This window comes from Rhopilema esculentum, chromosome 21 (genome assembly GCF_057945365.1).
Source record: "Rhopilema esculentum isolate cy_ngs chromosome 21, ASM5794536v1, whole genome shotgun sequence".
Classification (NCBI taxonomy): domain Eukaryota; kingdom Metazoa; phylum Cnidaria; class Scyphozoa; order Rhizostomeae; family Rhizostomatidae; genus Rhopilema; species Rhopilema esculentum.
In genome coordinates this window covers 3,724,011-3,749,314 of record NC_142835.1, presented here as the reverse complement: position 1 = coordinate 3,749,314, position 25,304 = coordinate 3,724,011, and the positions used below count along the sequence as shown (strand labels likewise).

At 37.2% G+C, this 25,304-nt stretch overlaps 3 protein-coding genes across 12 annotated transcripts in view; 1 reads left to right on the top strand and 2 right to left on the bottom strand.

Annotated features, from left to right (window-relative positions):
* LOC135684550 (vesicular glutamate transporter 2.1) overlaps window positions 1-25,304 on the top strand; it is an 81,643-nt gene that overhangs the window by 43,526 nt on the left and 12,813 nt on the right. The gene's annotated exons all lie outside the window — the stretch shown is intronic.
* Window positions 1-25,304, bottom strand: part of LOC135684543 (sialin) — a 95,208-nt gene that overhangs the window by 60,496 nt on the left and 9,408 nt on the right. For 4 of the 7 annotated variants that reach the window (XM_089115004.1, XM_065200139.2, XM_065200138.2 and 1 more), the window contains 5 exons: window positions 25,102-25,235; window positions 24,518-24,667; window positions 24,034-24,166; window positions 23,295-23,533; window positions 20,830-22,708 (listed from right to left, as the gene is read on the bottom strand). In XM_089115004.1, coding sequence (XP_088971130.1) covers window positions 22,409-22,708; window positions 23,295-23,533; window positions 24,034-24,166; window positions 24,518-24,667; window positions 25,102-25,235 — 956 coding nt within the window. In that variant the 3' untranslated portion in view covers window positions 20,830-22,408. Of the gene's footprint in view, window positions 1-14,302; window positions 15,583-20,260; window positions 20,805-20,829; window positions 22,709-23,294; window positions 23,534-24,033; window positions 24,167-24,517; window positions 24,668-25,101; window positions 25,236-25,304 lie in introns of those variants that run through there. The other 3 variants (XR_016145185.1, XR_016145186.1, XR_016145187.1) reach the window with 3 other exon arrangements.
* On the bottom strand, window positions 211-13,515 carry LOC135684544 (sialin). Of its 4 annotated transcripts, none has more exons than XM_089115006.1 (11): window positions 13,018-13,515; window positions 8,640-8,907; window positions 8,202-8,238; window positions 7,063-7,196; window positions 6,768-6,855; window positions 5,117-5,203; window positions 4,579-4,712; window positions 4,003-4,152; window positions 3,460-3,592; window positions 2,757-2,995; window positions 211-1,760 (listed from the first exon to the last, which is right to left on the bottom strand). In XM_089115006.1, the coding sequence occupies exons 2-11, from the start codon at window positions 8,865-8,867 to the stop codon at window positions 1,473-1,475; spliced, it is 1,518 nt and encodes a 505-aa protein (XP_088971132.1). In that variant the 5' UTR covers window positions 8,868-8,907; window positions 13,018-13,515; the 3' UTR covers window positions 211-1,472. The 4 variants fall into 4 exon arrangements, with proteins under 4 accessions (XP_088971132.1, XP_088971131.1, XP_088971134.1 ...); XM_089115005.1 differs by having other exon boundaries at window positions 7,063-7,262; window positions 13,018-13,400; XM_089115008.1 differs by lacking the exon at window positions 8,640-8,907 and having other exon boundaries at window positions 13,018-13,514.

Sequence of the window (25,304 nt, the reverse complement as noted above, 5' to 3'; positions counted from 1 at the left end):
TCAGGGCTCTGCAGTCCCGAGAACTCTAAGGACCCGAGTGTGGACAACCATTCAGACGATACCATCATCTTTCAACTAGCCACATGTACCACGATAGAAAAGTGGGAACCACTAGTATTTTTTTGGGTTCTGAGAAATCTCCTTACCACAGAAACCCCCTGAATCCAGGCATAATAACATGCACCACTGCAACAGGTATGACAAAGCAACTGACCTTGACTAAAATAATCTGACTTATAAAATTACCAAAGAAGTTTATTTCATAAAAATTACTAGCTAGACAAAAAGGTTGCATGCAAATAGCTTAGAGAAATTTAATTCCGATAATTTGTGGCATATAATGCTACTTGATACAAATTAATCACGGCTCAACGTTATAATAAAGGAGTAAAGAAGTAAAGAATCGCCATTGAGGCAAGGGGGTAGGTGGTTCAAGATCGTGAACATATTGCACCTTTAGAAAAAGAAAAATGAAGGAGTGGTCATCGAAACACTTAAGACAGTTACGTGTGTATTAAAAATGTTAAAGTTATGTTTATACATCAATTTAGCTGCAACCATCTTAAAGCCATTTTTCTCAATTACGCCCCTATTCCAGGTGGGGTTTTAGTGGGATAACCCTCCAGCCAAACAAGGGTTCAATGGAACCATAAATTTCTTGAAATCAACGCATTTCATTCTCTTAGCATTTTTCTTGAGTTTCGCTCACCTCTTTAACCAAAAAGTGACACTGACCGATGAGAAGAAAGCGTTTAGCGAATTGAAAATGGACTACACTCTTTTATATAAGAACAATTTTATCAGATCAAGAGCCTCAAAACTGGTCTATTGTTAAGAGCGTTGAAAAACAAGGTGAGTCTGTGCTACTGTTAAATACACGTTTTAGCAATGTCGTGAAATATCCTTAAATATTTCATGTCAAAAACTTATTGGCAAAGAAGGGAGTTCTCATTCACTTTGTTGACAAATAAGGTCTGAACATTCCTCTAGGGAACACTAGCTAGCAATTGCACTGCCTACATCAGAATAATTTCGAAAAAATTTCAAAGCAGCCTGAAATTCGGTTTATTGGTTCTGAGAAAAAAACTAGGACCAGGATGATTATATTGCCGTTTGTCAATTTGCATTCTGTATTCATCCCTCATTCCTAGCCATTTTAAAGGGATAAAACCTATTTACAATATTATACCTAAATATTTGAAAAGAATCATTATACAACTTGAAATTTCTTTCATTTCTAGATAGACTAGGCAACGCTTAGCATACTCTTCTGCGCCAAGAAGGTTTTTCGATGCTTCTGGACTCACTAACAACCAGTTTACCAGAGCATCCTTGTCACAAGCAGAAGGGCCCCAGAAGGACAATTTGTATACTACGTTGAATGAGAGTTTGGAAAAAACTGCAACTCATTGGAAATGGGAACAAGCAATTTCAGATAAAGCTGTCTGGAAAGTACAAGTTTACATAAAGAATTAGACTTGAGATGTGTCTCTCACAACTGACCCATAACAGGCAACACCACCTGGCATGAGAGTTTCTGCTTCCTTCTTCTCAAAAGTTTCATTGGTAGCCGATGGGGTGCCTTTCTCACTCTCTTTCATCAACATGTCTTTATCATCGTTGTCTTCAGAAATGCTTTGGTGCCCATACGGATCTGCCCACAGCTGCTTCTTACCGGAGGCAAAAATCAAGAAAACCAGGGTTCCGAACCCGCAAACTGCCGCTGACAGGATGAATATTATTAACCATTCTTCTCTAGTCTGGGTAGGGAAATATCATCCATTAAAAAGCTATACACAGCATGTGAAGAATTCAGGCACTACAAGTTTGGAGTGTCTTTAGTGCAAATGTAAGTGCATAAATGTGTCGCTCTACAAGAAAATTCCTTGCTCAACTTGAAGAACATTTTATTCAGAGGCAGTGTAAGCGCAAGCCACAATTTTATGGATTATCTCAATTACGTAACGTTAACATCTCACAGACACATTCTTGCTATAAAAGTCTTCTTCTTCTGAATTAAGACAATATCAACATGGCTACGAGACAATATCAACATGGCAAGTGGCGGATTAACCAATACCAGGGCCGGGGGTCTAACATACTTCTGTCATCTGGGCTGACTTCTGTCAACAAAAAGAATATTACATCATGACAAATCATTAAGGTCATTAATGAATATTGCAAAAACTTTCATTACCAAGTTTAGATGTACGACAATTACAAATAAAGATGAAATGTAATGACAAACATGCCTTGTATCAACATTTTTTGGATTTTAAAGCTGCAAAAGCCAGAAATAAAGTCATCCATCGAAAAAACGTCCATTACACCATGCTCGGTGTTGAGAAGACAAATGCTACCCAATCGATTCTGACCTAAAGTTGATCGCAAGCAATTCTCTATGCGTTTCTTGCTTTGCAAAAATGTAAATCTGCATGTCTGACCACCGAGATTCGACATTCCAGTTCAACTTAAACTAATCTATCAAATTATTTTCAATCGCAGTCTTACTGTAGATGATGCGATTAGTTGACGATTCGTATTGAAAATGACTTTCCATAAAATACTTTATTTAAAATACTATATTTAAAGATAAAATGAATTATTTTGCATTTAATACATTATAAATGAAGAGAGATGCCACTCGTTCCAGACTTTTTATAATTCTGAAATAGCCTGAGAAATTGAAAAAAAACGCTTTCTTTGTGAATCAAGAAGATCATAAGAATTCAAAGTCTAGGTATCAAGTTACAGACCTCGTGTGTAGTGACGAATCCAACAACAAGAGGACTGACAATTCCTGGAATGGTAGCGAAAGTGTTGCTCATTCCAAAAATGAGGCTTGCATAGCGCGGTGCTATATCGAGCTGATTGACAATGAAACCACACCATGCAAGGCCACCTAATCCGACCGACATGACTAAAGCAGAAATGACCATGTATTTGCTTGTACTGTACCCAACGACTATCAGAAAAACACCTTGGCCCATGAACCCTGTTCAGAAAAGAGGAGGGATGAATGTAATCAAACAGGCTTTTGATCATAAACCTATTGAGGCTGCATGAAAAAGTTCATTTAGCGGGATTCTTCTGTACCAAAACAACAGTACTGGTCTAACAAACAATAGAACGTGTCTACCAAGATAATATCTAACAAAATAATGGTACTGGTCCAACAATATAACATTACTGGTGTAACAAAATAATGGTATTGGTCTACGAAAAAAATAGAAGTAGGCAGCCAGAATAATATGACTTGTATAACAAAGCAGTTTACCAAGACAATAATACTGGTCTACCAAGACAATAGCTCTAATCTACCAAAGTATTGGTCCACGAAAAAATAGTTCTGTTATACCAAAATAACTTTACTGATCTAACAACATAACAGTTCTGGTCAAACAGAATACATGATAAATTATAAGAGAAATAAGTAAATTGATACAAAGGTTTACTAACCTATTGCAGTAAAAAGCTTTCTAACAGTAGTGGTTGACATTCTTCCCGAAGACCGTAGAAAATCTGCAAGCTGTCCCCCTATCTGAATCATTATGGTCATTATCAGATAGGGAAGAGCGGCAAGAAACCCCGCCTGCAAAAAAATATATGAAGTTTAATAACAAAGTATTTTTAAAACACCAAGAAGACTCATACATATGCTTCATTATACCAATTAGATGTTTGAGCTGAAAAAACGTAATTTGTAACAGCGTAAATGTTTTAAACCATTTGACAAAAAGACAATTTCTATTGGCAAGCAAAAAGCCAAGTGTAGATGGCCTAATAAAGGAGTTACACACATGTTATTCTTATCGATGCTAGATAAGATGTCCGTAATGAAATCCGGTCAAGGTGTATATTAAAGAAGATAAATTGGAGCAGGTGTGTTAGCCAACGGTGATAGAAGAATTTTTTGACATACTTGCTGTCGAAAAATCAACCCATTTTCAATTCTGTGAAAAGAAGAGAAGGAAAACAAGTCACTCATTATCTGAAATGTACCTTTTGTAGATCAAACTTTAGCACCAGCTTGAGATAAGTCGGAAGTGACGTAAGTAGTATGAAATTGCCCCAGTTCCCTGTAAAATGCGCGATCATAATTGCCCACACAGGACCAGATGAGAGCAAATCTTTCCACGGGACCGTTGTTAACTGAAAAATAAGTAATCGGTAGCTGCTATTTGACTTTAGAAAATATCTGCCTTCGTTTTCCGCACGACAATAGAGCTTTTTTCAAAATCTTTTGTTATGTGTGTTATATTTTTTTATTTTCTTCCCCCAATTCTCAATCTGTATCAGAGCCCATGAGTATTCATTCGTTTTATCGAAAAATCACATTTTCATAACAGCATAAACTTTGGTTTTTTAGAATAAGTGAGAATGAGGAGGGGAATATTTTCTAAATCTTATCAACACAGGGCGTAAGATTGAGGGTAGGGAATTAGCAGGGTTCAGGAAAAGACTAGACCTAACGAGGAGGGAAAGATTAATAAACAAATCTTAAACATTGGCTTCGTGATAACTAAGAGAGGCACGTTCTTTAGATAACTGAGAGAAGTGTCTACTGGTTAGACTCACTTTTGACTCGGTCTTATCGTCTGATAATTCCTGTTTGAGATAAGCAAGTTCCTTATCTGTAATCGTGGGGTGATCGAAAGGGGAATCAGTAACCATCCAAAACCAAAAAACACTCCAAATAATTGCAAGAAGGCCTGCGAAGAATATAAACAAATATCAAAACATGCAATTGTTCTGAATTAAAAGTGCTGTCTCATAAAACCCCCAAGGAGAGGGAATTTTTATAAGCGTAGGAGACATGGGGCTAGGAGGGCTGTAGGCCCCCATATCAGGCAAGTTTAAGGCATTTCATTCTCAATTCAGGCATTTCTATCTAAGTGAGGCAACAATGTTCCTGTGTAAAATAAAAAAATAAAAAAATTCAAAATATTTTTTCGATGCTTGAATGCTCAATAACTTGCTTAATAATTTAAAATAACTTGTTACAACATTTACTGTTGAATTCTAACTCAGATCATTGAGGGTTGAATTAGTAGTTTGACCAGTGTATAAGAAGCCGTGAACTGTTAAATATTGCAATAAAGTTGTAACTTTTTACCAGAGAAGTAGAAAACAGCGGGCCAGCCTTGATTATAAGCTATCGCTCCTGACAATGTCATTCCAAGAACTATTCCAGCAAATGGTCCTAAAAGTAAAGAAACAATACCGATAGCTCAAAACAAAGTGTCTAAACAAACCCTAAATCAGTCGTTCCTAACCTCCATCCCGCGGCCCAACTCCGTCCCGCGGGCCAACTTCGACCAGCAACAAGATTTCATGCGGCCCACAGAATGCCTTAGCCTCGAAAATGTTTTTGGCTTACATTTTCAAAAATCGGAGTTCTATTTAGTTTTATTTTTTGTCTGCTATGATATCTTATGACATTTCTCTGCAGTAAAAGGTAGTATTCCTACCTCTACTTTCTGAGATCCGAGACCCGAAACCAGATTTTATTGTTAGTTCACGAAGTTCATGCTTTTTGGCAGCATTTGCGGACTGGGACATTTCCAGACTGGGGAAAAGGTTAATCCTTTACTGCTAGACTTCGTTTAATCTGTTTCTCCTCCCCATCTAATTTGCTTTCATTCAAATTTTAAAAATTTGTTTATTCGCTGCTATGCCAAGATGGTTCTTAAAGTTTGCAAGTCCCTTCCATTTCTTGTCAACATCGAAACAAATAAAACTATGAAATTTGATATAAAAAAGCCTTAAAGATATTGTATTGGATTTTCTCCCGTTTAATTCTCCTGGGTACTATATTAGATGATAAATGAAACTTTCAGTTTCATATCACCACTCGCTGCAAAAAGCTTGCCAAAAATTGCATGCCCTTCCAAGAACTTACATCTTTATGAGTACAGAAAAGCTTAGAAAAATTGTAAGAGCCTTTATGACATCACAGTTTGGGTTCCTTTTCTCTGACTTGGATGAAACATGATAGAAGCATGAATAAAAAGATTAATCGCATACACGAAAAAAGGCTCTACAATTTATGTATAATGGCACAGCTACGGATCAAGATACTTAACTGCATAAAGATAATTTGATACTTTACTGCATAAGGACAGTTCAGTACCCATACATATATATAACATGCCATTGCTAATGATAGGAATTTTCAATCTTTTAACAAACTTAACCAAACATTCAGGGGAGATCTTTTTCCAATAGCAGAACAGCACTAAAACATGCTAAAAGGAGTCAGCTACCAAAAGTTAAAACAAAAACCTAAGTTACAGAAACCTATGTTACGTGTCTCTTTTTTAGGATGGAAATTATGGAATGCTACACCCAACGAATGAAAAAGATCTCGAGCTATAAATGAATTCAAAATAAAAATAAAGAAATGGGATGAACACACATGCAATCGCAGGATTTATAAAACCTATGTAGCAACTGTTGGTTTTATTTATTAATTATATTTATACCAACACCAAGCAAAAAAGTTTTTTTATTATTTATTTTATTTAAAAAACTACACTCTTTTGTTTGAAAACAAATACAATAATTACATTTTGGCCCCTCTTTCCGTTTCCACTTATTACTTGGTTTTTCCGCTTGAGCATCAGGAACTACACGAATCCTTGATAACACGACTGCAATTATGTTTATCTATATATACAGATTTTCAAAAAAAACACTTTCTTTTAAATGTTTCGACAGAAGTCCTCATTAGTCATCAGTAATCTATACCTATAAACATGCCATACCTGAAAAAGATATCGTTGACAGCCTGCTTCTTTCAATTGGTGGAGCCCATTTGCTCCAAATCGCATGCATGCATGGAAAAGCGATGCCCTGTAAAGTTAAGATTAGACCGTAGTTAATTGGAGAATAAAGAAAATGACTACATTGGTCCCTCTGATAAAGTGGAAAATTTTGAATGGGATACTGCCATTGTCAATCAAAGTTAACTAAAGTCTAGATTACACAAAAAACTAGCGAAAGAAATATTTTCTAACTTAAAAAGTTTCAAAAGTTAAATAATTTGGAATGTCAGCGTACCTGAGATAATCCTTGCAACACTCTAACAGCTATGAGAAACTTAATACTCATTCTTGCTGCTAATGGTGTTAGTAATGTAAACAGTCCTGTCATTAGAATACCTCCACCAAAAAGGTTTTTCCCACCAAAACGGGCTGCAAGATATCCAGAAGGTATTGGGGTGAAGATGTAACCATAAAAGAAAGAGCTCAGGATGATACCTGTCAAGTCAAAAAATGAATGAATGATGAAAACAAAGGAAATCTGCACGAGATGCAGCCAAGCAATACCACATCCATCCCAATTTCCAGCTTTTGAATCAGAAGGTATCATTAATACTCACATATATTAACATACCTGTCAAGCTACTGTGGTGTCCTGCCGTAAGATTTTACATTCTAAACTAAAATTTTGCGTAAAAACGGTAATAGAAACAAATCATGATTCCTGTTATGCGTTATTCGTTGGTTTCAAAACAAATCAAAAGTGATAATTTAATGTAAATAATACAAACAAATGACTCATTGTGAACATTACGTAATGAAAAGCATTAGAGTTTACAAAGATTCATTAAACGAATTGCTAATCAAAACTTTGGTCTAGTTAGAGAAGTTTTTACAAAATTACAATGACCAATGTCCTTGAGTTTCAAATTTCAATCCTTTGCCAGAATGAAACTAACTGTTTTATTGGTTAGCCAGCACGTTCTCGTAAATGAATAAGGCGCGATGGAAATTTTTGTTAAAATTTAAACAGACGTATCAAAATCAATGTAGCAAAAAACATATCGGAAATGGAGAAAAACGTGAGATTTTCGGCTTACGCCGTAAGACCTTAAAATCACCGACGTTGCAAAAGACATACGCAAAAACCTGAAGACCTGACAGTTATGTATTAAGCATTAGTATCTACCCCTAGGCGTTTTTAGGGAATAGGCATCTAACTCCGAAGCATTTCTGATCTGAAAGAAATATTTTTGATCTGTAGGCAACATTGATTAAGTTTTTGCAATACTTTGCAGTTCAATCTCAGGATTGACACCAGAAAGAGGTGTAACAATGTCGCAGTTGCCACTTACAATTCAGAGCAATAAAATGTTTAGAAATAACATACTAGTGAATAACATACCACAAGCAATTTTTCATTATAAATTCAAGTACCTTGTTCTTTTGTGTTCCAAGAAAAGTCTGCTGGCTCCTAGCAAAAAGATTTACAGACCACTTAGCTTGTATTCAAGTAAACAGCAAATCAGAAATTCTGAGAAGACAAAATACCATACCAAGCTTATGTAAATATAAATTATCAGAAATTATTTATTGGTTCAAACTGCAAAATTTTATGACAATACTCCTAAACCAATAAAGATTGTTTTAACTGTATAATCGCAAAATCTGAATTCTATAAGCAGAAGAACATCTCACAGGTTACACAAATCTATTGTACCCTTGAATTGGTTTTAGATTACAAGTTTGAAAATAGCAAACCTAACTGTGCAAATTTAAAGGAAATTTCATGAAAAGTTTTCTTTCAACATAAATATGAAAAAAATGCTTCAAATCAAAAACTCGGGGTAAGTAAGTTAAAGAAAATGAACCTACTGTACAAACAACATAGCCAGAAGAGTTGGTTATCGTTTTATTTGAAACCATGGCAACTAAGGCAACACTGAGATTGACTCGTAATGAATAGAGATTTAGAAATCCCAAAAAGCTTAGGATTGCCAGCAGATATCTTTTGGGTAACCAGCTGCATTTGACTCTCCATTTTTCACAGTTTTCTTTCGTTTGTTGCTCACTTGGTCTGTCCTCAATAACCGAGTGACCCATAATGCTTTGAGCATATGGGTTACTTTTTGCCAGGTTTCTTCTAAATCAAATAAAAAATTAACTTTTGAATAGCTACCAATAGGTAAAGGCCTAAATATTAAAGAGTTTTAGTCAATCTCAACCAGAATAATTCTAAAGAGTGAGCTGCAGCCAAAAATACATACTTAACATTAAGGAAATAGCAAGCCCTTTTTATACTTTTTTAAACATAAAATGTGACGGTTGTCCCTTTTGATAGGGCCAGTGGCAGTTTTAGGGACTGTGGGGCCCGGGGCCAAAAACATCGGCGGGGTTCTTGCTTTTTACAATTTCCATTATTTTTCTTAGGTGTGGGGCCCCTTTTGGCTAACATATGCGTGGGGCCTGGGCCCGTGGTTCCCCTTAAAACCAGCACTGGATAGGGCCAAAAATATTAGGAACTTGTAGTAGGGTAATCAGGAAGCACTGTACGTATTGTTCTCTTATGCATTACTGTAGAACTGTATTGTAGAACGTCAATTGAAAACTGTTTTTCAAAATTCCATTGAAACCTACAGTTGTTGACGAAAAAAGATCAGGTTAAGTTTTTCTCTCAGAATGAAACGTTTGCCAGCTGAACAAATTTAAGCCAATCCACAAGAAGACTTGTCGATGAAATACATCGAAGGAATTTCTGATAACAATTAATCAACCATTCAATTCATTTTGAAACAGTAAAGATTTCACAGGCAGGATAAAATACCAAGTAATCAAGCAGAAGCATGGCTTTTTGGACTTTATTCAAAGATCTCCATGTTTTTGGCTCTAAATCACTCGTACAAGTCGTGTGCTAAAACTGTACAAGAGTTGGCAATACATACGAGGTTTGCGAGGTAGAGGTTGGTATTCATCAAGGGTTTTTTGTAAGCCCTTTGCTATTTATCATCGTTTTGGAAACACTGTCCAGGGAATACCGTGTTGCCTGCCCCTGAGAGCTTCCAGAGGCATGAGATCACTTTATTAGGGGCCGTAGGATCATGTTGACCGGTTTTATCACGTTAACCGGTTTTGAGGGGACTCTAAGGAGATCGGATGGAAAGTTTATATTTTTTTTTGCTCAACTTATTCTTTGGGAACAACTTACCCTGGGTACCAGAGCCGCAAAAATTAAAATTAAAAAATAATGAGAGCTCTCATTATTTTTTAATTTTAATTTTTGCGGCTCTGGTACCCAGGGTAGGAACAACTAAACAAATTTGAAACATATATGAACCAAAACTAATAGTCTTAAGTCTCTTGTGTAGAGGGTACAACCTGAAGGGACCCACATACATGCCCAAGAGCGACACTGTGCAGAAGGATTTTTGAATTTTAGGGCATTTTCTTTGGCTCTGCTAGCCGCCTAGAGCCTTAATAACCAGTAAATTCAATTATTTAATCGATTCTTCATACTATAGTCATACTGTTATTTCAAGTCACTTACAGTGCATTTGATAGCAAGAAATGATGCCCTAACTAATTCAGCGGCGTGCTGGCAGGGGGGGCAAACAATTGATCAATTATCTGGGCGCTAAAATGAATTTTCACGTTATAATGGCTACAGAACTAGGGCAATTTACATAAAAGAATACAACAATACGGAAGGCAGACACTGTATAAAAATCCACGATAAATCGCTTCGAAGAGAACAAGAATCACCTTGTAACATACCACTTCTTTTTCCTTACTCACTATGATGTACAGAGAAACGATCGTCAAACACCCTCTCAAGATCCCACGCTAAATCTAAATGATTTTTACACAAAGTAGATACAATGGGCGTACCGAGGTAGGGTGTGGGATTTTTTTTAAGGAGCTCGTCAAAAAAAATTTGGCTTGGAGGTAGAAGTTCAGATAAGGCGCCTTTTCATAAAAATATTGAGAAGGTGCAAGAAATTATGATATACTTTCATGAAATGAAATTCTAGGAAGAAAAAGCGGCGAGATTATGTCCCAATCTGAAGAAAATTGTGTTGCATAAGCTTAAAGATTTAACAAAGACACGGGAAAATCGATTAAAAGCATCAAATAGCTTTCAGCCTGTGGATATTTATTGAAGAGAAAGCTTGCGTTATTGAAAAAGTGCTTCAAAAAGTGCATTTTCCAGTAGACTGAAAGCATTAAAATTCAAAGTTTTCCCCTTCGGCGGCAACCATGGTGCCGCCTCGGACAGTGTAGTTATATATTGGGCTTGTTCCGATATATGGATCTAAAGGGTTGGGAGGTCTGATTATAATATGCAAATAAATGTTGTGAATCGACACAATGTATTGCGGATGATGGTTTTCAACCCGGCAAATTCGAGTAAACCCAAACAAGGCCTGTCTCGCTACGGCCTTGGGGCCATATTTGGAAGAAAGCTTTTAGGTATTCTCAAGGATTTTCCATGAGTCTATATTGATGTTGTACATGTTTGGATGCATTTTCCGACCATCCCTAGCACGTCTACTTTGCAAGTTTTTGCCGCCAACGATGGTGGTCGCCTTCACCAAACTCCTGAACGATCTTCCCCCCCCCCCACCCTTCCCTACCCCCAACCTCCCTCAATAGTGACGTTCCTGATTATCATTGTTGTACAGTTTGATGATACAGCCGCTACAACGATACTAAAAATACTGTTAAGTTTTACAAAGAATAACATACTCTATCTGAAAATTCTCTATCACGTCCTGTCAGTAATTGCCTACCCCCTCTTCCCTCATTTGAAGGTCTTACAGTACCCCGCAGATAGATAGATATAGATCGGCGTGCTTCCGAACTCTTGTTCTTTTCTGCACATTTCCAACACTTTGAAGGAAAATTGGAAGATATGTGGGGCGCCATTTTGAACATTTTCCCCCTTGCGATATCATCCCCAGCACGCCACTACTAACTATACATGTTCACGCGAAGCTAAAACTAAGAGAAATTAACTCTTTTCGATTTTGTAAGGAACAAATCGTTATAAATACTAGAGATTGCCTACATGTTTCTAAAGATTAGATATTTTAGATTTTTTTTCAAGGGTTACCCATCGAGTTTGAAAAAAAGTTGGAGTGGGCCAAACTCTTTACGATTGCATACTTGTGGCTTTTCATATTATTTCCTTGTAATTTGATCTTATATTGTTATTTCGTCATGCGTCATGCAAAATTTATTGAAGTTGGTTACGTGATTTTCATAAGTATTACGTGCTTCTTCTAGTTTGTACAAGGTAAGAATAACTTCGCAGAGAACATATCTAGCCTCAGATGCTCACAGGAGACCCTCCTCTTTATGTCTACAGAATGTTCAACAATTTCCCCTTGTTTTGGGGTTTGTATAGAAAAGTCCTTCACTTTACTGAGACATTCCCAATAAAATAGAAACTAAAATGCTAAAGCAGTCCAATCCTTAAAAAAAAACTGGATTCGGAAATGCTTGTCGTGGATTTAGTTCCAAGGAGAGCGGACTTAGTTTAAAACATATGAATACTGTTTATCATTTTTAGATATTTGATCACAACTTTTGGAAATCACTTTTCAAAATCCAGGCTATAAACGTTAGTGGAATTGTGGAGGAAATAGACAGCTGTAGAATATGGTCAGCCACAAAACGCTACATATGACGTTGTATACAGGGAAAATGTCGCGTAAAAAAGCCATAGCTTTTCCAAACGCATTTACAAACTGGGTTTTTTTTCCCGAATTCTTATGGGTCTGGTGAGCAAAAATTTTCTCCACTTTGTCCCACCAATCTTCCAACCCTGGCTACGCCACCGCTTCTTATCGTCTTTATCTTAAAGTTAACAACTAGTGAACATCATTTACCAGTGAACTGAAGGGCGTGACACCGAAATTAGGGTCTAACACCCCCCCCCAAACATGTTTGCTTAAATCCGCCGCTGATCATTTATTTTACATGGGAATTTTTTATCTACGAAAATACAAAAAGACAGTAACCTATAGCATTTGTGATGTATAACGAATTTAGACAAAACTTATCGAAGGAAAAACCCGGAGGGTAGTTTTTGAACGAATCGTCAGAGCGAATCGTCTGAATCAGTTCTAGGCTGAGCAAACAACAGTAATATACACAACACATTAAAAGAACGAGATAAATTCCTCTTCATAACCCTTCGAGATCCATTGCTCATACAAAGCACAAAAAATACACACTTGTAGTTATAACATACCTTAAATGCTTTTTTCACCCGTGCTGCCTCGTTATTTGCCTTCTGTCCAGTGATAAAATATTCTGGGTTGATACAGTTCATGATCTTTCTTTGTGATTGTGATATGCGCTCATTGCCATTGTGACATGTGATAAAGACTACCAAAAAGCAACGGTCTGCCGACTTCTACGTGAAATCATTATTTGGACAATACAATTAGACATCAGAACGACAATGGGTGAGGTTAACCTTATATTGTCCTTCTTCTCGGATAGACGCTGTATTGCTTCTCCTCTCCTGTCTCCACTCCGCAAACGAATTTATGTGGCTCTAGTACCTAGGGTATCGTTTGGTGTTGTTGCTATCTCTAAAGCTTGATTTACATTTACCGTTATTGGCTACCGTTGGCTAGGCAAATTTCTACAAAAGGATACTCTTGGCGTGGTCTAATATTGAGAAACGATACCCTTGGCTAAATTCATTTCCAAGCCATTCAAGTTAGCAGTGATATCGAAATTGTTGATTGAAAATTGGAAAGGTCGATTTGTTTTCATTTACCTGTTTACTGTCAATAAAAATGGGTGATCAGAAAGAAGTTCCTACTCTAAAAGGCCGTTCCCTAATCCAATATTGTCAGATACGTTACCCCTGGATAGACCTTGGCTTCACCAAAATTGCAAAAATGTATACCCTTGGCTAGACAAAAAGTCCAAAAAGTATATCCTTGCTCGCGGCATAGTGTGACCAGGTCTCAATTCTGGAATTACTGTAAAAGTTCTAAGCCACCCTCTCTATTAAGGCCCCCTCTCTATTAAGTCCCCCTCTTTAATAAGTACCCCCAACTTCTAGCAAAAACTTAAAATAAGCCCCCCCCCTCTTTTTTAAGACCTCCTCTCTTTAGCCTTTGATGTGAAACATAGAAGTGGGTCTCTTGACGGGTGTGATGATGATAAGATCGTGTGCATTAAATACTGCCTATGTAAAGACTAACTTGTGCGACTTACAAGTTAGTCGAAATTTGTTTAGAAGATATCCAAGGGTTATCAATTTATCCTGGTGATGTTGATGAAGATGAGGACCTTATAATTGATTGATTAAACTTTAAAAGCTGCTAGCAAAGTTTGTATGACTTTCTCATAACAAAAAAGGGCCAAGGGCATTTTTAGCACTTCTTTTCCTTCAAATTTGTAATAAGCCCCCTCTCTCTAATAAGCCCCCTCTCTCTAATAAGCCCCCCGCTTTTAAGCTCCCCCCATCTAGGACTGTAAATGATAAATGAGCCCTCGGGAGCTAGAGCTTTTACGGTATGCCAAATTTTTCATAAAATTATGCTAGATTTGCAAACACTATGCTAAATTTAAAATCAAGGCAGTCCTGTTTGAAAAAGAGGCTAGCGCAGGCTCAGAATAGATTTTAAGACAATAGATTTTGGGGGTTTTTCTGGCATTTCTTTAGAAAACAGCAGTTTCGCGGGAAAAATAGGGTTTAAAGGTTTTAGTGGAGTGATATGCCCCTCGGGATGTCTTGCACAGCCATGAGGGCACAGTCAGAACCTTTTACCACTGGCCTAAACGAGTTCCATAGGTACTCATTAACTGGTGGCCAGAATATTTCATCACAATTTTCGGGAATGAGGTATTTCACCTCGATCTGTTTTCTTTGGCTTTTTTCTAGTTCAGTTTCAAAACTGGCGTTACCGAGCGTAGCTTAATCAACAGAAATTGGTAGACCCAGGGGCGGATCCAGAACAAATTTGAAGGAGGGGCAGTTGGTAATGGGGACGCTGGAAAATTTTCGAAATTGGTGTCGAGAGTACGCTATATACAACAATTTCAGATACGTTTCCGGAATAAACAACATAACTTTCAGGTAATTCTTGAAGCAAATTAACCTATCGGTCTCAGAAACTTTTTCACCTGATTCTCATTCTTCAAAAGGGGTGCACAATTTCCAAAAAAGGGGCGCCAAACTTGCTTCAACTCGTTGAGGGAGGGGCAACTGCCCCTAGTGTCCCCCCCTTAAATCCGCCACTGGGTAGACCTTATGGGGTGCTAATGATTGTAGAGTTAAAAAGGCTCTCGAGGAACACATCTGAAAATGCCGGTTCCTCGCAATTGTGTGCAATTACCGCTTCGGTAGGAGCCCGCTCTTCGATCTCTCAATCAATAAGATCATCTTCTTTGCAATTAACGTGATGATCTTCCTGATATATATCGGGTCCGCCATACAAGCTGACAACATCATCGTGAAGGGCGGATTGTTGTCGAGATCAGTTGAAGTAGCCGCTTAAGAATATAAAGGGCCACATCCAAATTCAGCAAAATGTAAAACAAATTGTAAAAATACTTAGCTAGTGAAAGCAGTGATAAAAATCTCATATACCATACCAGCAGCAATTCGGCACAAAGAACGTGGAGTTGAAGGCGTTCCATAAACGCTGCAAATTTAGAGCTCTCTCTCATACTCCTCCATAGCGTCATAGTCGATGATGAAATAGAATTTTGAATAGGCATTGGGTTAAAGAGATTTGATGCTGTGTTCATCATTGCAACCATTGGTCTTGTGTTTGGCATTGTCTTCTGGCGCCTGTCATCGAAGAAACAATCAGGGTTATTAGACTTCTGGCTGGTAGTATGTCTTGATGTTATAGGACAGGAACCTAAATACTAAATTATGTTAATCATGCTATGAATTAAGTTTAGTGAAACATAAAGGGCCCCCGATCAAAAGGGGCCCCAAACTATGTTTGTATCCACATTTCTAAGACTTCGCTCAAGTTAACCTTATTTTTAAAAGCTTTCTAAGTTCTTCAGCTGAACCTTTTATAACTCAGCTCCCCCGAGCTAACAAGGAACAATTATAACTTTTCCATCCTGCCATTGTTATAGCAAGTGGACTTTCTTGCAGTTCTTTAACAGAGGCCTCCATCTCAGTTTTTTCCGTAGGGCCCCAGATGCCTCCGTTACGCCACTGTTGGGAAGGGGGTGCAAGGTTTTCTATTGTCTTGGTGTTAAGAGCAAATCTAAACCAGTTGGTGCTCTTCGTGCCTTTTGGGAAATTCTTTTGGTGGAAGCCTTTAAGCAATCCAAAGGGCGAGCCAGCCCCAACATCGTGTACAAGATTTAGAGATTTTAAAATGCTCATGGTAAAGGTAGAGATTCTGGGATTTTTTAATAGATCTTGGTACTTTTATTAAAATCTCTATATGGTGTTTGACATTTCATTGTGAAAGAAAGAATCTTAAAGACTTTGGGATTTAGGAGGAAAGTTCTGCAATTTAGGGAGTTCATGGTGACAACTCTGGTTTTCGGATGACACTCTGTTACCGAACAGTGCACTGTAAAAAGTTAGTTCTTTGTGCAATAGCTTTTTGGAACATATGCACCAAGACAAAACAAACTTCTAACAAGGATGACGTTGCTGCTTCCAAGTAGCTACTGGTGAAGCTATCAAGGATTTAGGGCAAAAGAAAGAATTCGTAGCACCTTATATACTAAATTTACATGAGTGAACCAAACTCAGTGTGATCGATCATAGAAGGACAATTCTGTCATTCTTCTTTTCATTTTATGAGCACTGAACAATATTGAATCGACTGCACTACATCACAGTTTGCCTTCAAGTATAAAGTTGAGCCTAGTTGGGAGAAAAATTCTCGTCATGTGATAATGTCAGAGTATCTCAAGCTCTAAGAAACATGTATAAAAAATGAAGGAAACCTATGAGAATCATGGGTATGGAGCATTCACTACTCGCCGGATCATATGACTCAATTGCACTGCGACCAAAAGGCACTTTCCATCCCCTCCTGTACCAGTGAAACGCCTGGTAATGGACTCTTTTAATGTCTTGTATGACCTCTCTTTTAAAGCAAAGCTTTTAAAGCACGATGTGATGCTGGGCGAACAAAGTATTCCAGACCAAGGGAATAATCGAGAGCAGCCAGAGAGTCAGCTCCAAGGAGATACATTGATCAGACTGGTTAACGAATCCAAAGCAAACGTTTCAAAAGATGAGTGCTATCCAGATTTTATATGTAAAGCTGCAGGGGACTATTGCTTTGTTGTCGAATCCCAGCTTCTTGAAAAAGTAATACAGAAAATCTGGAGTTCATTTTCTAGAAATTATAATGCTTAGAAGTTTTGTTCTTCATTCTACCACTCTGTTATTCTTAATGCAACAAAATAGTTTATTTCCCTGGAGAACCCTGTATGCACATTGATTGCAATGCGACTTGCAGACAAGTTGATTGCTTATTTTAATCAATCTAAGAAATCACCAATGGCATCCAGTAAACCTATCACAGAGCGAGAAATGGATGCTTTGCAGTACCTATCGGGCTATGTCATGAATGCATTGGTTAGAAAAGTTTATAAATTTTCAGACTACAAGTCCAAACAATCTCAAGAAATATTATCATTGCTCTATGCTGCCAAAAATGATAATGTATCAGCACAAAGGATAGTTGCGTCACAGACAAGAGGTGGCTTGTGGTCAGTAACACCAGAATGCGTTCAGGTTTTTAAGCTTGTTGAAGAAGAATTTCGAAAGATCACCTCTGCAGCCCATATTCCAAAGATTGACGTCAAAGAAATATCACATAATGTCAAAGAGACTCTAACATCCTTTTTCAAGGCCCCCTTTACTCTTATGTTATGTTTGAATGCTTTGTTCTAATTAAGGACGTTCTAAATTACGTTTTTTCAGCTCAAATATTTAATTGGTATGTTGAAGAATATGTATCAGTCTTATTGGTCTTTTAAAAATACTTCGTTATTAAACTTGATATATTTTTTTGCAGGCAGGGTTTCTGTCCGCTCTTCCCTACCTGATAATGACCATAATGATTCAGATAGGGGGACAGCTTGCAGATTTTCTACGGTCTTCTGGAAGAATGTCAACCACTACTGTTAGCAAGCTTTTTACTGCAATAGGCTAGAAAACCTATTTTTAAGTCGTTTACTTGTTTTATAGGAACTGTCTTGTTAGAAATTACAATTTGTCTAAAAGCCTGTCCTTTTTTATCTTGAACAGGGTTCATGTCCCAAGGTCTTTTTATGATAATCGTTGGGTACAGTACAAGCAAAAATCTGGCCCTTTTTGCTTTAGTCATGGCTGTCGGATTCGATGGCCTTGCATACAGTGGTTTCATTATCAATCACCTTGATATAGCACCGCGCTATGCAAGCCTCCTTTTTGGAATGAGCAACACTTTCGCTACCATTCCAGGAATTGTCGGTCCTCTTGTTGTTGGGTTTGTCACTACACACGAGGTCTGTAACTCTAATATTATTAATATTATGCGAAACTCTAATTACTTAGACTCGAAATTCTTATAATCTTCTTGATCCACAAAGAAAACACTTTTTTCAAGGTTTTAGGCTATTTCACAATAATCAAAGTCAGGCAGGGGCGAAACTACCGGGGCGGTGTGGCGGGGTGTGACACCCCCCCCAATCCAAAAAATAGTCGATTTCGCAGGACAATCGAAGATTTCGCAGGGCGCCAAGAAGAGCTTTATTGCCACGCAGAAATGCCACCTCTGAAGTTCGTAAAAAGCCGTTTAGGAATTTTGAAATGGAAATATCGTATATCGTAAGAACCAGAATCTCTAGAAATGAAAAGAATTTCGAATAGCTAAGTAATCTGGGGAAGGGGGATCATTCGAGCAGTGCTGTGTCCAAATATTATTAATAGGATGAATACAGAACGCATATTAACAAATAACAGTGTAAGGATCCTGGTCATAGACTCTTTTTCACAGTACCAGTTAGTTTAAAGTGCCTGTGACATGATTTTTTTTATTCTCTTAATTGAAACGTTTCACTGCTCGTACTAGATCTGAACTATTTTTTTGAAATAAAAGCGTTTTGATATTGGAAAAATTGGAAGTGAGGTGATTGAAGTCAAACCTACAAAGCCAAATCTTGTTTTCCTTTTTCGCTCTATATTTCGCTCAGCTTTGCAAATGTAGAGAGTATCCCATATGGTAACTCGTTGGTGACTCGTGGTTAATCGTGGTTACTCGTAATCATGTTCCCAGTAAGGCACAAGCGGCTCCTGTTATCAATATTATACATTAGCGCATGCGTAGAAATGGATTTGTTCTTAAAAACTCAAAATGGCAAGTTTTATTTTTTAAACATAGAAATTGAAAATATATAAAGAAAATATATCTAGTTAATTTTTATCACCGTAACTCACTCCCCCCGATTGTGAAAATCTTTCAAATCCAAAACCTGTCAAAGAGAAAACTATTACTACTGAGACAATGGATTGTAAAGTAGAACGCCCAAACTTGGAACTTGTCCATATTCGTGGTTCTTGAATATTCGGGGGTCTTGAATATTCGGGGGTCTTGAATATTCGGGGGTCTTGAATATTCGGAGGTTTTGGATTTGAAAGACTTTCACAATCGTGGGGAGTGAGTTACGGTGATAAAAATTTACTAGATATATTTTTTTATATGTCTTCAATTTCCGATTTCCTAGTTTTTAGCACGAGGCGACCATTTCTTTTGGCCAGGATTGTAGTTTACATCAATGGCGATTAATGATGATATTATATAAAAGAAATATAAGGCAAGAGGATTTGTTTAAGTCACAAAGATCAAGTCTACAATTCGTTTGAATATTTCATCCAAAGATTTCTTTCATCAGCCTCAGTTGCTTTTCCATCCATTCTTCTATGCAGGGCAATCATCTCTTTTGAAGGTTATAATGAGGCACCTTCGTGCAATCCCTTGTTTTTCAAAAAGTTTTAGCCATGTGCGAGAATTTGTCAGAGCACCAATGGACCCAAATTACAAAAAGGTATACCCTTGGCTAGACTAGAAGCCCAAAAGAGGTTACTCTTGCTATTAACAGATATTAACTACGTTAACTGAAGTTAACTCATATGGTTTGGTTCATAAAAATCACCAGCTTTTATTGTCGCAGTGGCTCGTTATAATTCAAGGAACGAAGATAATTTCAAAATTGAACACATTTACTCATGTTAAAACAGCCAAAACAGGATATCTTTAAATGTCGCACGAATTCCAAGGGCATGCTAGGTGGAGACGATGGCCTACAAAAACAGTGATTTAAGGACTTGCGTGCATCACCCAGGTTTTCTTTGACTGCGTTTCCAATTAGATTAACGCATGCTACTTCTTATGCCACTGCATTAGGTCGCATGTGCAAGTCGCTAGGTTCTCCAAGTAGGCAAGACGATAATCAAAACGTTTGTTGTTGTTTTATTAAAGTTCAGCAATTTCACTCACCTTGTCGGTCTTTTTAAGGCAGCACGAAAATTGAAGAACTTTTGAATTGCTTTCTCCCACTGTAAGTCCAAGTTCCTTATCAAGCATTGACAAAGAAATTGTCAAGAACCGTTCAATAATCGTTATCAACTTAGGTTGGAAAGTATATAAACACATGCAAGAAATTCATTTGTCATGCTTTTGTAACTCAACATCACCCAGCCGTAGCAAGTGCTTGGGGTATTCTCTGGAGAGAAGGTTTTCTGCGATGGTTGGCAATGTTATTATTCATCAATCAAATAACACTTTCGGACAAAGCTTAACTGGCCCTCTTCGCCGTCATTGACTGTATGTTCACCATTTGTCATGGCTCTGTAGTCCCGAGAACTCTAAGGACCCAAGTGTGGACAACCATTCGGACGATATCATCATCTTTCATCTAGCCATATGTACCACGATATAAAAGTGGGAACCAGTAGTAACTGTTTGGGTTCTGAGAAATCCCCTTACCACAGAAACCCCCTGAATCCAGGCATAATAGCATGCACCACTGTAATTTTCAGAGCTACAAACAGACAAGAGCCAATAAATGAAAAAGAAAATATCTAATTTGATATATCCCCACTGGCGTATAGTTTGGCGACAAAAACACTGAAATTTTACATTTAAAAGAAAATTACTTTAAAAATACAAATACTGTTACAAATACGAATTGTATTCTTTCTATTTGCTATAACGATGCAATTCCATTTAAAATTAATATTGTGGCCTTGGAGTAAGGAAATTATTCAGCTTGCATCATACCACCTTTCCTCTAAAAATCACTAGGGGGTTTATTAGTTCCCACAAATAATGGGAACAGTGATTATTTGTTTCCACAATCAAGACAATTGGAATTATTTACTCAGGGGTAGATTAACCATTTATATTTTATTATGGATCATACATTAGCTTTTCGCCGCACAAAAACTCTCCCCAAGAAATAGACAGTTGTGTATATACCCAATTATGGATCAAAATAGGCCAACCAGTGCCGCTTGCCTATTGAAAATGTCACCAATGGATAATTTTTTATTCGCTTTAACCTCGCAAACGTCTGATCAGTTCATCAATGTATGATCAGTTAATCAGTGTATTATCAGTTAATCAATGTCTGGTCAGTTGATCAATGTATGATTAGTTAATCAGTGTATGATCAGTTAATGTATGATCAGTCATATGGGAAGCCTTTGCTTTCTCCATCGTTGAGGGCGCTGCTAGTTAGTTTGTCTTCCCTGGTAACAGGCAATATCTATGATTTTTTATAGTATAAGGAAAGGTTTTTATTTCTTAAATAACAAAGCAACAGGTATGACAAAGCAACTGACCTTGACTAAAATAATCTGACTTAAAAAATTACCAAAGAAGTTTATTTCATAAACATTAATAGCTAGTAGACAAAAGGATTGCATGCAAATACCTTATAGAAATTGATTTCATTTTATTGGCATTTTTCTTGAGTTTTCGCTCACCTCTTTAATCAAAAAGTTTTCGCACTGACCGATGAGACGGAAGCGTTTTGCGAATTGAAAGTGGACTACACCATTTTTTTATAAGAACAATTCTATAAGAACAACTGGTCAATCATTAAGAGCGTTAAAGAACAAGATGAGACTAAGCTACTGTAAAATACAAGTTTTAGCAATGTCGTGAAATATCCTCAAATATGTTTATCTCAAAAATTTATCAGCAAATAAAGGATGTCTCACACATAAATTTCAGAACAACCTAAAATTCGGTTTATTTTTTTTGAGAAAAAAGTCTAGGACGAGGATGATTATACTGCCGTTTATTAATTTGCATTCTGTATTGATCCCCCTTTCCTAGCCATTTAAATGGTATAAAACCTACTTATGTTAATAACCAAATATTTGAAAAGAATCACTATTCAATTTGAAATACCTTTCATTTCTAGATAGAGTAGGCAACGCTGAGCATACTCTTCGCGCCAAGAAGGTCTTTCGATGTTTCTGGACTCGCTAACATGCCACTTGACAAGTTTACCAGAGTAGCCTTGTCACAAGCAGGAAGACAACTTGTACACTAGTTAGAATGAGAGTTCAAAAGAGCTGCACCTTATTGGAAATGGGAACAAGCAAATTGAGATGAAGCTGTCTCGAAAGTATAAGTTTAAAAGTCTTTAGATGTGTCCAACGAAACTGAACCATAACTGCCAACAGCACCTGGCAAAAGAGTTTCTGCTTCCTTCTTCGCAAAAGTTTCATTGGTAGCCGATAAGGTGCCTTTCTCATCCTCAATTCCCTCTTTCAGCAACATGTCTTTATCATCGTTGTCTTCAGAAATACTTTGGTACCCAGACGGATCTGCCCACAGCTGCTTCTTACCGGAGGCAAAAATCAAGAAAACCAGAGTTCCAAACCCGTAAACTGCCGCTGACAGGATGAATATTTTCTGCCATTCTTCTCTAGCCTGGGTAGAGAAATATCATCCATTATCAAAACAATACACTACATGTGAAGAATTCAGGCACTACAAGTTTGGAGTGTCTTTAGTGCAAATGTAGGTGCATAAATGTGTCCATTCTACAAGAAAATTCCTTGATCAACTTGAAGAACATTTTATTCAGAGGCAGTGTAAGCGCAAGCCACAATTTTATGGATTATCTCAATTACGTAACGTTAACATCTCACAGACACATTCTTGCTATAAAAGTCTTCTTCTTGTGAATTAAGACAATATCAACATGGCTACGAGACAATATCAACATGGCAAGTGGCGGATTCACCAATACCAATATAAGAAATAAAGTCATCCACCGAAAAAACGTCCATTACACTATGCTCGGTGTTGAGAAGACACATGCTACCCAATCGATTCTGACCTAAGGTTAATCGCAAGCAATTCCCTTTGCTTTCCTGCTTTATAAATGAAGAGAGATGCCACTCGTTCCAGATTTTTGATAATTCTGAAATAGCCTGAGAAATTGAATAAAAAACGCTTTCTTTGTGGATCAAGAAGATCATAAGAATTCAAAGTCTAGCTATCAGTTACAGACCTCGTGTGTAGTGACGAATCCAACAACAAGAGGACTGACAATTCCTGGAATGGTAGCGAAAGTGTTGCTTATTCCAAAAAGGAGGCTTGCATAGCGCGGTGCTATATCGAGATGATTGACAATGAAACCACACCATGCAAGGCCACCCAATCCGACCGACATGACTAAAGCAGAAATGGCCATGTATTTGCTTGTACTGTACCCAACGACTATCATGAAAACACCTTGGCTCATGAACCCTGTTCAATAAAGAGGAGGGATGCAGGTAATCAAACAGCTTTTTGATTAAGAACCTAATGAGGCTGCCAGAAAAAGCACAAATTCTTTAAGCGGGATTCTTCTGTACCAAAACAACAGTACTGGTCTAACAAACAATAGAACGTGTCTACCAAGATAATATCTAACAAAATAATGGTACTGGTCCAACAATATAACATTACTGATGTAATAACAGAAAAACATTACTAATGTAATAAAATAATGGTATTGATCGACGAAAACAATAGAAGTGGGCACCCAGAACAATATCACTGGTCTAACAAAGCAGTCTACCAAGACAATATTACTGGTCTACGAAAACAATAGTTCTAGTCTCCCAAAACAATAGTATTGGTCCACGAAAAAATATTTCTGTTATAACAAAATAACTTTTCTGATCTAACAACATAACAGTTCTGGTCAAACAGAATACATGATAAATTGTGAGAGAAATAAGTAAAATGATACAAATGATACTAACCTAATAAAGTAAAAAGCTTTCTAACAGTAGTGGTTGACATTCTTCCCGAAGACCGTAGAAAATCTGCAAGCTGTCCCCCTATCTGAATCATTATGGTCATTATCAGATAGGGAAGAGCGGCAAGAAACCCCGCCTGCAAAAAATATTAAGTTTAATAACGAAGTATATTAAAGAACCAATAAGACTCATACATATGCTTCATTATATCAATTAAATGCTTGAGTTTAAAAATTGGCAAGGAAAAAGCCAAGTGTAGATGGCCTAATAAAGATATTACACACATGTTATTCTTATCGATGCTAGATAATTTGTCCGTAATAAATTCCGGTCAAGGTGTCTATTGAAGAAGATGAAATAGAGCAGGGCTATTAGACAACGATGATAGCAGACGTTCTTGGCATACTTGCTGTCGAAACAAAAACCCATTTTCAAATTCTGTGAAAAGATGAAGAGCAAAACAAGTGGCTCAATATCTGAAATATACCTTTTGTAGATCAAACTTTAGCACCAGCTTGAGATAAGTCGGAAGTGACGTAAGTAGTAAGAAATTGCCCCAGTTCCCTGCAAAATGCGCGATCATAATTGCCCACACGGGACCAGATGTGAGCAAATCTTTCCACGGGACCGTTGTTAACTGAAAAATAAGTAATCGGTAGTTGCTATTTGACTTTAGAGAATGTCTGCCCTCGTTTTCGGCACGACAATAAAGCTTTTTGCAAAATCTTTCGTTATGTGTTGTATTTATTTTCCTACTTTCCACTTCTCAATCTGTATCAGAGCCCATGAGTATTCATTCATTTTATCAAAAAATCACATTTTCATAACAGCATAAACCTCGGTCTTTTTTAGAATAAGTGAAAATGAGGAGGGGAATATTTTCTAAATCTTATCAACACACGGCGTAAAAGTGAGGGGTAAAGAATTGCTTGAATTAGCAGGGTTCAGGAAAAGACTAGACCTAATGAGAAGGGAAAGATTAATAAACAAATCTTAAACATTGGCTTCGTGATAACTAAGAGAGGCACGTTCTTTAGATAACTGAGAGAAGTGCCTACTGGTTAGACTCACTTTTGACTCGGTTTTATCGTCTGATAATTCCTGTTTGAGATGATCAACTTCCTTAGCTGTAATCGTGGGGTGATCGAAAGGGGAATCAGTAACGATCCAAAACCAAAAAACACTCCAAATAATTGCAAGAAGGCCTGCGAAGAATATAAACAAATATCAGAATATGCAATTGTTCTGAATTAAAAGTGCTGTCTCATAAAACC